This window comes from Ursus americanus, chromosome 17, assembly GCF_024610735.1.
Source record: "Ursus americanus isolate L20-20 chromosome 17, mUrsAme1.1.p, whole genome shotgun sequence".
Classification (NCBI taxonomy): Eukaryota; Metazoa; Chordata; class Mammalia; order Carnivora; family Ursidae; genus Ursus; species Ursus americanus.
This window is the reverse complement of record NC_142143.1, coordinates 39,963,426-39,977,121: the sequence shown is the minus strand read 5'-3', so window position 1 is coordinate 39,977,121 and position 13,696 is coordinate 39,963,426. Positions and strand designations below refer to the sequence as shown.

General features: G+C 34.2%; 1 protein-coding gene across 2 annotated transcripts in view; it reads left to right on the top strand.

Moving 5' to 3' along the window:
• Positions 1-13,696, top strand: part of ZDHHC17 (zDHHC palmitoyltransferase 17) — an 85,675-nt gene that overhangs the window by 45,377 nt on the left and 26,602 nt on the right. For both annotated transcript variants that reach the window (XM_087868920.1, XM_087868919.1), the window contains exons 6-8: positions 364-428; positions 1,068-1,230; positions 7,947-8,072. In XM_087868920.1, coding sequence (XP_087725046.1) covers positions 364-428; positions 1,068-1,230; positions 7,947-8,072 — 354 coding nt within the window. The remainder of the gene's footprint in view (positions 1-363; positions 429-1,067; positions 1,231-7,946; positions 8,073-13,696) is intronic.

Here is a 13,696-nt window from a genome sequence, read left to right as displayed (position 1 = left end):
ATATCAGTTTTTCACAGACTTAAATCATTTAACTTATCCTCTGTGGATGAAAGATGAAGAGTAGGTCAAGATCTTTAAATGCAAAACATTGAAAGGGTGATTAAAGTGTCTGAAAAAGGAAGTCTATAAATATATGTTAATTAAATATTTAATGTATAATCAATTAAATTATGCCCATTAATTAAAATATTTAGTGACAATAGTTTTACTTTAAAAAGTTAAAAAGGAAAAATTTTCATGAATCAGCCTTAGAGGAGGAGTGTTATATTGGCTTCTCCTATGATATGTAAATTAGATTTTTCCGAGTAAATTTGGTAGGAACTTAGAAATTTTTACTGTCTGACTTTTTTCTTTTTCTATCAGGATGTAGATATGATGGATCAGAATGGAATGACACCTTTAATGTGGGCAGCTTATAGAACACATAGGTATGTAATCATTATAAAATATTTATTCAGATCATTTTCAACATATTAAAATGTAAAATGATGAGAAAAAGCAGTTAATGTTCTATTAATATTTAAAATTCTTATTATGAGTACATAGTATATAATAAATCACCTTTTTGAATGGTTTGAGTCTCTGTGCTTACCTTGACCTTGGTAGTTGTAGTAGTATTACTCTGTTCCTCTTTTAGCAATTTTTAAGAATGAAAGATGTTACCTTATTTAAAAAAATTTTTTTTTCATGTTACTTGTATATGGGTAGGTTTAATATATTAATTAGTAAGTTGCCTGAAAACATTTTTTGGAACAACCAGATTTAAATTTAAAAATTTAATTGTTTAATTATATAGATATTAATGACCTTACTCCCTAATCAAAATTAGAAAATGTCAGGACCAAGTATGCACCCTTTTGAGGGGCCATACTTTATATGGTGTTATACATAGATATCCTTCATATTAGAATGTTCTCTCATTACCAATTATAAGGTTGAGTATAGGTTAGAATAGAAGTGTTCCAAGATGGAATGCAAATGCAACCACGATCAGTTTAGTGTCTGTAATGATTTCTATAATTGAAATTAGGGTTGTTGTTGTTGTTGTTTTTTTTTTTCCTTTTCAGTGTGGATCCAACTAGATTGCTTTTAACATTCAATGTTTCAGTTAACCTTGGTGACAAGTATCACAAAAACACTGCTCTGCATTGGGCAGTACTAGCAGGGAATACCACAGTCATTAGTCTTCTTCTGGAAGCTGGGGCTAATGTTGATGCCCAGAACATCAAGGTAAAAATATCCTGTATTGATTATGCTATGTGAAATGTTTTTAAGATCTTAATTCCTCGTAAAAAATAGGTTTTTTCACAGACTGTCAAAGATGGAAGAAACCTCTTATTTAAACTCAACCCTTTGCTTCCATGCAAGAATTTCTTTGGAAAGACTGGTTTATTTACTTTTGTCTTTTAGTATTGAAGTAATTTTCAGATTTTTGATGGCCTTTTCATTAGTGAATTCTTACTGACTTTTGAAAATTAAATTATATAATCCGTATCTTTGTAGCTGAAGGGTGTAGTTTTCTGGTTTCTTTAAGAAGATCACTACAGAAAATCACAAGTTTGTAGTTAAACCACATTATGCATAATAACTTTTAGTAATTCTTTGACTTGTTATTGTCTTATTTTAAAGGTCAAGACTTTTAAATTTGGTAGATACCTTTATGATGTCTATAGGAGAGGCCCCACCTCCCCCAGATGTTGGACTAATCCAGGAAAAGTATACAAAATTATCTAAGAACAAAACCCAACTAACATTTACACTCTGAACATTTAGAAATTTGTAGACATTTTATGAGTACTTGAAAGAAAATTCTGTTGGTGGTTTTGAATTTTGGTTAACTATTCTCATTTTTAAAGCTTCAGGATCTACCACGTCTTTCAGCAACTCTTTCTGTGAAATGACTTTAAACTTTTAAACATCATCTTTTAGTAATGTGAATTCATAAATAACTTCGTGCCCTTTGACAAATATTCTTTGACTATAAACCATATTATTTTCTGAATCATGTTTCTTAAATTTCTAAGGGATATGTGCTAATTAAATTTGAAAGAGATTTGAGCCACATAATAATCTGAAATGGCAATCAAAAAGTAGGTTATCTCCTGCTGGATCAGGGCATCTATTTATGTTCCAATGAATAGTTTTTTCTGTATTTGAGTACTCTGAGGTTGAACTACTAAAATAGTAGAGCTTAGATTCTCTATACGGAGCCTAATGTACTTAAAATTTTAACCAATTTTTAAAAATTAGTTTAATTAAAAATAGTTAAAAGTAAATATCAAATATCTTATTGGAAACTATAAGAAATTGAGAAAACCATATATTTTCTTTCTTTTTAAAATTTTGAGTTCTTTTGTCTCTACCCAAAGTGATCAGAGTGGCCTAATATCAGAAAAAGTCATAACACTGTGATTAGTAAATTAGGCCGACCTCAAGGCCTAAAGGATAAGAAAGAATGAGTTTAACTAAGCTAACCAATATCCCCATAAGAAAAAATAAGGGAGTTGACCTTATGTTTTATATCTGAATTGCTTTAGAGCCTTATTTTTCTTCTCTTTGGTACTGGACAGCCATTCCTAAAATGATCATGCCCCAGGAATATATTTCAAATTATTTAGTATTAATATTATTGAAAAGATAGAACCAGTTTTACTATGGCAAATATGGAGTCTCCATAGACTGCCAAGAGCCACACCAATATATTGAAATTACAAGAATACTAAAAACTGTGACAAGTGACTGTACAGTTCTGAAATTTGAAGCTAGTAGTGTGTATTTTTAGACCATTTAAAAATATTTTTTCTATCCGTATAGAATTTAGGTAACTTCACTTGGATCATGATCTTTAAGTATTTGAAGTGTGGTTTGTAAATTTAATGTCTTTTCAAATAAATAGTGAACTTCACATTAACCATTGCATAAACTTTTATTAGACTGAGCAGAAGGAATAATCTGTAATGAATTTCAACAGAAACGTAATGGTAAGAGAGATATTTGAGATGATTTATATGGTTTGATTTGAACCTTGTATTTTTAACGTTTTGTAGGTTAAGGTACATGAATTATTTGGTACCAAGATAGGATAAGGTCCAATGTAGCTTTCTTTTTATTTATTTACTTATTTATTTGAGAAAGAGAGCACTCATGAGCAGGGGGAGGGCCAGAGGGAGAAGGGACAAGCAGACTCCCTGCTGAGTGGGGAGCCTTCTGTGGGACTCAGTCCAGGACCCCAGGATCATGACCTGAGCTGAAGGCAGGCACTTAACCGACTGAGCCACCCAGGTAGCCCTCAAATGTCGCTTTCTTAACTAGTGTGGTTCATATGAATGCCTTCTAGAGCTACAGTGTTGTATAATTATTGTGCATGTAGAACTTTTTTTTTTTCTGAGATCATGAGCGAGCATGTGTGTTGGGGGGGGCTGCAGAGGGAGAGGGAGAGAGAGAATTTCAAGTGGACTCCTCACTGAGCATGGAGCTTTACGTGGGGCTCCATCCCATGAGCCTGAGATCATGACCTGAATCAAAATCAAGAGTTGGGTGCTTAGCCGACTGAGCCATCCAGGTGCCCCCCGCAAAAGAAGTTAATTTTAAATGTAGCTGGTATCTTCTGGAGTGACATCATCATCGTCATCATCATCATCATTATTATTTTATTTTTTTAATTGAGGTATCATTGGCATGCAACATTATGCTAGTTTTAGGTATACAGCATAATGATTTGAACAAGATGTGGGATGACCACCACAGCAGGTCCAGTCAGCATTGTTACCATTACATAGTTCAAAAATGTCCTTTTTTCCTTGTGATGGGAACCCTCAAGATTTACTCTCTCAGGACCTGTCAGATCTACAATAGAGTAGTATTAATTATAGTCGCCATGCTGTACATTACATCCGCAGGACTTATTTTAAAACCAGAAGTTTGTACGTTTCAACTCCCTTCACTCATTTCACCCATCCCCGACCCCTGCTTTTGGCAACCACTTGTCTGTTCTCTGTATTAGTGAGCTTGGTTTTGTTTTGTTTTTTGTTCGTTTTGTTTTTTAGATTCCACATACAAGTGAGATCATATAGTATTTATCTGCCTCTGACTTATTTGGAGTGACATTATTTTTAAAGGAAATAAAATCTAAGGAGTTGCTTCATTTGCTCGGGGAACATTTATACTTTCAGAGTAAAAATAATCTTTCTATCCACACTGGTGGAAAAGTAGATTTTTGTTTTAAAATACACTTTTTGTGGAAGTTAAAAGATGAAATAAGTATCCGCTATTTTTTCTAGTGGAATCTGGCATTCCTAATATGCTGCAGTTTAGTCACCACCTTCTAATGGAAACCATGTATTCATTCATTCTTTTAACAAATATTAGTGCTGAGGAGTCAAGGTGTTTAAGACAGATGAAGTCTGTATTCTCTCAGAATTTACATTGTATTAAGGAAATAGTAAGTTAATTAAAACACACATGCATGCACATAGGCAAATGTGGTAGTGTTGAGGGCTGTGAGTGACTTGTGAATACCTCTGAGGAGATGACATTTGCTTTGAGACTTGTCTGATAAAGAAGGGATCAGTTTTACAAAGATATGTGGGAAAAAACTTTCCGTGTAGAGGAGCCTGCAAGGGCAAGTTCCAAGGCCAGGAGTAAGCTTGCCATGTTAGAGGTGCAGAAAATGACAGCCTGGACTGAGTGCAGTGAGAAAGGGAGTGAAGTCACTGAGAGAGGCGGGTGCCAGATCACGCAAGGCCATGCTAAGGAACTTTAATTATGTTCAGTCACGAGAAGGAGTTGGAAGGATTTGCATAGGCTGGCTTTATAATCTTTGTGTTTCAAATATTTTTAAAAGACTACTTTGGTTGCTGATGGAGAATGATTGAAGAATTAAGAAAATCGAGGGGATGGGTGAAGATCAGTTAGGCCATTGTAATAAATCAGGCAGGTGATGTTAGTTTAGCCTACGATTGTAGGAGTAGAGATGGAGAGAAATGAATGGATTTGGAAATGATAGCTTAGAGTAGATAAGATATGAGGGTGAAAGGAAACCCTGATGACTGAATAAATAAATATCTCGTGATATATATTGAGGTTGCGAAGACTGAAGGAAGACTTTTTTGGGGTGAGGGTGATAGGAATTGGTTCTATTTTAGTCATGTACTTTGGTGCCTTTTAGCTAGGTGGAATGGCAAGCTAATTAAGTAATTCATTAATTAAAAACAACCTGGATTCTTTTTCTAGGAATTTGACAAATACAGTTGATTTCTGCCCATATATTTTCCATTTTTCATTTTAAGTGTTAAGACAGTCTAGTTGATAATCATGAATTATAACAAAAAAGATATAGTCTGCAAATCTGGATATGGCTGTAATAGTAAAAGTTGCATTCTTCAAAGACTATGAAAAATAATACTTTGTGTTATAGTTATACAACTGTTGATCCTATTTCTTCTAAAATAGCTATTGGCTAAATAAGATTAAAGTTTCTTAGAAATCTGTCTTTATATTAGATATTTACTGTTGTAAATTGGTTATTTGAATAAGGAATTCAGTTATTTTAACATATAAATAAATGATTTTTTTTCAAAATAAGATTACCTTAAAATGACTATTTTGATCCTTAGAAGGAACAGGAATGGCCATATACCTTAGACTAGAAGTTCTTTAGTTGGGGACCTACCAGTGAATTTTGGGTAGGGGGTGGGCCCATAAATTGTTACAAATAAATTACTTGTATCAGTACTTTTTGGGGAGAAGAATACTTGATGGCTTTCATCAAATATGATTTAAAAGAATTTAAGAACCATGGCCCCAGATAATAGCTACATGGAATAAATCCAAATCTTGTGAAGTGGTAACAGTAAGGGAAGGAAGAATGACTTGGGATACTAAGAATTTTTTTAAATGACCTATGCAGTAATCCCTTTTTATGGTAGAATCTCTTTTGTGAATTTTTAAAAATAATATTGTACCCCCTTCCACATGTTTTGGTTATACAGATAAATTTAGATGAATTGAATTTTGGGAGAAAAATTAATCTCTGAGTGCCGCCCAAGCATTTCTAGTTTTTTCTTTCTAAAAATTATCAAACAACAGAATTTTTTAGTTTGTGTAGGCTATAAAATTACTGAGCTTTGTTAATAGATTAAAAGACTCTTACATGATTTCTTGAAATGAGGTAAGAAACTTTTTTCTAAAAATGGTTTTCTTTACCTCTTAAGTACCTGACCTAGATAGTCTCTAAGAAAGAATTTTCCTTAGTTTTAGTAATGAGATTCAATCTCAGGCAAAAAGTTGCCTTCCACCGTCCACCTTCGATTATGTTTATCTCACCAAAATCTTTGAAAAATTTCTTTTATTACCAGTTACATAGTCTATAAATACTCCATGATTCTTGTGTTATTATCATTTACTATTTTGGCTGACACATGGAGCAATCAAATATAGACTTAATTCAGAACCTGGGCTTTAGTATCATTCTTTAAATTAATTGCTTGTTTATTTTGCCAGCTGAATAAAAGAACTATACAAAAGCAGTGAGAAGACTAGAGGAGTAGTAGTTGGAAGATTTCTTAAAGCTCCCTCCATCTTTTTATCTAGGCAATCCTTAGGTGTCACATGGCCCTCTAGTGGAAGGGATGCTCAGCTGGACCGAGGCAACAGCAGGATATTCTCTGGGAATTGTTACCCAAGGGATTGCTTTTATTCAGGTAATTTTTATAGTTTGGATTAATTAGCTGGTTCTTACAACTTAGGTGATAGAAGTTTTGAAGAGGTAAGGAGATACTTTACAGTAAATATCCCTATTTGTGGAAGACTCACCTAGATTAGCCCATTCCTTATTAAATACTGTTCACCTTTTCTTAAAGGATTGTTCGGGCTTTTTGTTGTTATTGTTGTGTTGTTATAGTTGTTGCTATTGGTGGTAGTGCCATGCTTATTGTTTGCGTTTTGTTTTTTAGGGTTTTTTTTTTCTAAATAAAGTGTACTCTATACTTGATAATAATCATCCCTCATAAGACACTCCAAGGCTTATTTTTTTTGTTTTTATCCAGTTTTTCAAAATAAAATTTCAATATTCTCTTTTTCATTAATTAATTTTGAATATTCATCCATACATTCTTAAAATTTTGGCACACACAATTTTTCATTCTGCTTTTCTATTTAAAGAAGTAGATAAATAGTGGAGAATATTAAATAGAATAGAAATGAAGGTGTCTGACGAATAAGAAATAAGATTTTAAATTAATAAAGTAAAAAAGAAGCATGGATCTAGAATTGGGGGCACTTATGTCTTGTTTCTTTCTTTAAAACACTTGAGTTCTATTCACTTACATTCTTTGGCATTCTTCTTCTTGAGATTGAAGGGAGCTATAGGCCCGTAACTTGAGTTTCACTATTTTTTGTTACTCTTCTCATTTTCTTTGGAAATTTCTAGATGGTTAAATGAATTTAAGATGATCAGAATGCCAGTACAATATTCGTAGAAATAGAAGTTGACTTTTCCTTTTCTTCCATATTGTCTTCAGACCTTTGTCATTACCAAAATTAAACCGAGAGGTTTCTAGCAATTTGGTATTCTAGTAGGATGTTTTGTAGTAGTATTATTAGTAAAACCCTTGAAGAATATGAAATAACTGATAAGCTGAATGATAGCCTCTGATCCAGCAGGTGCTAAAATACCTACTTTTTGATTTATTTTAATATAAGTCAAAACGCAACCAAAAATAGAATCTATAGAATAAGATGAGTAAATCCATTTACTGATTGTACCTTGAATGGGAAAACATAATAATAATATGTAGTGATTTAGATTCTTTTAGTATTTGATTTTGCCCAATGTCAAACAATATTAATGAACTAATTGTTCAATATATTTTTATGGGAGTACTTTAGAAGTTAGTAACTAAAGTATTTTTCTTTTATTTTTAATGTGAATTTTTTCTGCTTATCAGGGTGAATCAGCACTTGATTTGGCAAAGCAAAGAAAAAACGTGTGGATGATCAACCATTTGCAAGAGGCGAGACAGGCAAAAGGATATGACAATCCATCCTTCCTTAGAAAGCTGAAAGCTGATAAGGTAAATTCATGACTGAAGATTTTCAGTATATAATCTTTTTAAGTAAAATTCATAGGCATACTTTCTTAGCTGAGCATTTTTAGCTTTTAATTTTGCCATTGGCCAGTGTAATTTTTAAAATACTGTATTACCCAGGACAAAATGAAGTTGAATAGCAGAGTTTTTCAGGACTCTGCCTACTTTGTAATTTGATAATTAAGAAGGATGGTTATACGTGAAATTGTTTAAATCTCTGTAAGCTAACGTAAATTTTATTTTATTTATTTTTTATTTTATTTTTTTTTAAATATTTTATTTATTTATATGACAGAGATAGAGACAGCCAGCGAGGGAGGGAACACAAGCAGGGGGAGTGGGAGAGGAAGAAGCAGGCTCATAGCAGAGGAGCCCGATGTGGGGCTCGATCCCAGAACGCCGGGATCACGCCCTGAGCCGAAGGCAGACGCTTAACCGCTGTGCCACCCAGGCGCCCCTAACGTAAATTTTAGTTCATTGATTCAGCTGGCCTTCGTTAAGCAATAGAGAGATAATAAGTCCCTTGTTTAAGTAAATTTATTAATATAGTAATAAATTATGAAAAGTTATAGTCCTAATACATATCTTTTTAAAATGCTCAAACTCTAATTGATTCAAGCTTCCCATTCTTTTGTGATATGTTGTAATTTTTTTTAGAGTGAGAGAAACTTATATTTTTCACTTCTCTGTGGAAAGCCTGTTTTAGATCTTCCGTATACCGCCAAGGTTAAACTGTATGACTGTTGGTTCAATTGCCTAATTATAGTAATATGATTTCAAAACTAAGAATATTTCCCCAAAGAGGAGTCTATATTCCTTAAAAATTTCTTTCTTTTAAAAAAGGAAAAATTAGCTGGACATTTCTTTATAATACTTAAGTAATTGACAAGTTATTTGGCTAATTTGTCAATAATCACAAGTTGAATGGCATTAAGCCTTCAGTACCTTTTTATTCAGTCTGTTCTGGTGGTAATACTGTTTATTTAAAGTTAATGCTCTTTGTGTTATCAGGACAAAATGACAAGATTTGGACAAAGGGAAATGTGAAAACGTGTCTCATTTATTTATAGTTCAGGCTTCCTTAATGCGTTGAAACCATTGGTCATTACTTCAACATGAGAAGAGTTAGATTTATAGTATATAAACTTGCCTTTTGAGGTACCTGGGTGACTCAGTCGGTTAAGCATCTGCCTTTGGCTCAGGTCATGATCCCAGGGTCCTGGGATTGACCCCTGCTTTGTGCTCTCTGCTCAGCAGGGAGTCTGCTTCTTCCTCTCTCTCTCTCTCCACACCCCCTCCCTGCTCATGCTCTATCTCTTTCTTTCTGTCAAATAAATAAATAAAATCTTAAAAAAAAAACTTGCACATTTCAAACCCATAGTTGAGAATAATGAGCAGTTTTTGTTATGTCGTGTTAACTCTTTCATTTTACTATTAGTTATAACATAGAAAATGGCTTATTTTTAATTTTCATTACTTTTGCTCTGTCCTCTAGGATTTAAAGCAGTTTTTCTCAATACAATGAACAAAGGCTGATGTCTCATAATAACTAAGCTTATAACAAAAGTGTCTTATATTACTTTGGAAAGTCCCATAATACTTATGCTTTCATTTTGTTTAGTGTAAATATTCTAAATACTTTAAAAAAATACATTGTCAGATAAAAATGACTTTGTGAATTCTAGATGTTTAATAATATATAGTTATTATAGCAATATGGACTGTATGTTACGTTTATGTGTTTGGATACGATTTCTTTTAAAAAAGAGAGCTTCAGGGGAGCCTGAGTTGTGCAGTCAATTGAGCATCCAACTCTTGGTTTCAGCTTGGGTCATGATCGCAGGCCAACTGGGGCACTGCACTCAGTGTGGAGTCTGCTTGGGGTTCTCTCTCCCTCTTTCCCTCCTGCTCGTTCTCTCTCTAAAATAAATCTTTAAAAAAATAATAAAAAATAAAAGAACTTGATTTAAGAGTTTAGCACAATTTTATTAACGTGTATATTATTGTCATCGGTTCAGAAGTTAAATGTTCCTTTGTTTTTTGTTTTGGTGTTGGTTTTTTTTTTGCATTAGTATTTTTAAATATATTACATTTTTTTAAAAAGATTACTGGGGTGCCTGGGTGGCTTAGTCAGTTTAAGCATCTGCCTTTGGCTCAGGTCATGAACCTGGGGTCCTGGGATCGAGCCCCACATCCTCCCTACGCAGCGGGGAGTCTGCTTCTCCCTCACCCTCTTCCATTCCCCCTGTTCGTGTGCGCTTGCTCTCCCTTCCTCCCTCCCTCTGTCAAATAAATAAATAAAAATCTTAAAAAAAAGATTACTAAATAAAAATGTACAATAGTTGGGTGCTTTGTGAAATTAAGTATTTTAACTACACAGACTGTTCTCTTTTCATCTCATCAGAAATATTTAAATCATAAACATGACTTGCTTTGCTAATCTGTAAAGTATGTTCTGTATTTAAAACGAAATAAGAAATAGTTACACCTAGGATTCAATAGTATTTTACTAAAAATAAATCATCCCAATGCGGGGAAAAACTTTTGGACAGTGCTAGTAGATAGATGTGGAGGGAATCTTAATTTTAGAAAACTATTTTAAAAGCTCTTGGAATTTTAAGGTCAGAAGATTTTAGACATGGGGGAGGGGCAGAGAGAGTGCCTCCTAAATAAATGCTTAATAATAAGTTAGAAATCTCTAAATTGTATTTTTTTTAAAGATTTTATTTATTTATTTGACAGACAGCGAGAGAGGGAACACAAGCAGGGGGAGTGGGAGAGGAAGAAGCAGGCTCCAGCGGAGGAGCCCGATATGGGGCTTGATCCCAGGACTCCGGGATCACGCCTTGAGCTGAAGGCAGACGCTTAGCGACTGAGCCACCCAGGCATTCCTCTAAATTGTATTTTTGAACACTTAAAAACCCACGGTCTCTCTTGTCAACAGTGGAAATCTCACATATTGTCTTCTTTAATATTGTTTATTGATTATGTGAAAATAAATCTGGGAAGATGGAGTAGCTGTACTTTTCCTATTCTTCCACAGTAAGCAGAACTGAAAAACCTGGACATTATGTACAAAACAAATGTAGGAAAATTCTGGGAGATGGAAAGAAGGCGGCAGAGTGGCTAGGGAGCTCAGGACCTGAAGAATGTGTTCCCTTTTTTGCCTCATGTATCCCAAACACAGAGCTGACAAAGCCAACAACCTAGAATCACAAATAGATACAGACAAAAAGAGCTCCAACAAAATCCTGCTCTCTGGCCAAAGAACCACAAAAGAGGCAGCTTAGCAAGATAGAGACTTTTAGAAAATAACTTTCTACCACAGCCAAATGTTGCAGAAAAAACTGTGGCCCCACTTTGAATCACACCAGCAAAGGCCTAGACTTCCACCCTTACCAGGCTGTAATGAGATACCCCAACTTCTTTCCTGGGGTGGTATCAGAGAAGGTTTAAATAGGGATTTGGGACCTTCATCCCCACTGGCTGTTAATGAGGTCCCGTCCCCTGCTCTATCAGGGAAGGCCACATAGGAAACAATAATGAGGCATTCCTAACCTTCCCAGCCAGGGAGGTATCAGTAGAGGTATAATGGGGAGCTGGAAGTTCCACCTTTTCCCAACAGTAATGAGGAGTCCCCTCCTCAGGTGTCATTAAAGTCCAAGTTGAGATCTGAACTTCCACCTGACCTGGCAGTAATGAGAAGGTGCTTCAGTCCCCTCATTCTGCCAAGCTACATCAGAGGAATCCGTCTAAAAGAAAAGGTTTGAATAAGATGCAGTGTTTCATAATACCCCAAATGTCCAGTTTTCAAATGAAAATCACTCATCATACCAGGGACCAAGAAGATGTGAAACTGATGAAAAGAGAATCAAATAGATGCCAACAAAATGACAGAGATATTAGAATTATCTGAAAAAAGATTTTAAAGTAGCCATTTTGAAAAGGCTTCAATGAGTAATTCTGAACATGCTTGAAAGAAAAGTAGTCTCATATGAAGTAGAAATATAGAAATAGAATATACAGAAGAACCAAGTGGAAATTTTAAAACTGAACATTACAATGAACAAAATTTACAAAACTCAGTGAATGGGCTCAACAGCAGAATAGAGGGGACAGAGGAAAGAATCAGTCGCCCTGAAGATAGAACAATAAAAATTAGACATTCTGAACAACAAAAGGAAATAAATTGAAAAAAAAAAATAATGAACAGAGCCTAAGGGACCTGTGGTTATAGTAGAGTATCTAACATCGATATGATTAGAGTCCCAGAAAAAGAGGAGAAGGAGGGTGGAGCTAAAAAAGTACCCAAAAGATACAGTGGCCCATAAAATCCCCAAATTTGACAAAAGACCAACCTACAGATTAAGAAGTGGAACATACCCTAAACAGAATAAACTTGAAGAAATCTTGCCTTAATACATCATACTCAAACTTCTGGAAACCAAAGACCAAGGAATAAAATTCTTGAAATCCCCTTGCCAATAGGAGTGAAACAGTTCAAATGACAGTGGATTTCTCATCAGAAACCATAGATGCCAGAAGAAACTGGCACATTTTCCAAGTGCTGAATGGAAAGAACTGTCAGCCCAGAATCCAGTATCTTTCAAGAATGAAGGAGAAATCAATACATTCTCAGATAAAGGAAAATTAAGAGAATTTGTTGCCAGCAGACCTACCCTAGAAGAATGTCTAAGACATTCTCTAAGGAGAAAGCAGATGATAAAAGGAAAAATCTTGGAACATAAGATCATAGTAAACAAAATTATGGGTAAATGCAGTAGACCTCATCTTATGCCTTCCAAATTATGCTTGGCAGTTGGAGCAAAAATTATAATACTGTTTGATGTGTCTCTAAATGTAGGTATATATGTGAGGCAATTTATAAACAGGGGAGGGTAGAGTGACATAAAGGCAGGTAAGGTTTCCACATTTCATTTGAACTGGTAAAATGATGACACCAGTGTGATAAGTTATGTTTATATAATACTTAGAGTACCCACTAAAAAACCCTCCTATATAGAGAGATAAACTGGAAAACGGTATAGATGAACCAAAATAGAATTCTAAGAAGCTTTCCAGTTACCCGCAAGAAGGCGGGGAAAAGAAAACAGAGAAAGAAGAAGAAATATAGAGAAGAAGAAGAAAAAAATAAAATCATAGACTTACACCCTAACATGTCAATAATCACATTACAGTAAAATATTCTAATATACCAAGTAAAAGACAGTTACTGGGTCTGTGTAAAGCATGACCCAACTTTATACTGTCTCTAAGAAACTCACTTCACGTGTAAGAATATTGGCAAATTGCTTATATAGGAAAGTAACAGAATGAAAACAGTATATGTTACCCTGGTACCACAACCACACAAAGACAGTACAAAACAAAGAGCTATAAACAAATATCCCTCATGAATATACAGTTGACCCTTGAGCAACATAGGTTTCAACTGTGTAGGTCTACTGACACAGTTTTTTTTGGTAAATACAATATTGTAATGTAGTTTCTCTTCCTTACTATTTTCTTAATAACATTTCCTTTTCTCTAGTTTTACTATAAGACTACAGTATATAATTCTTATAACATACAAAATAAGTTTAGTCAAC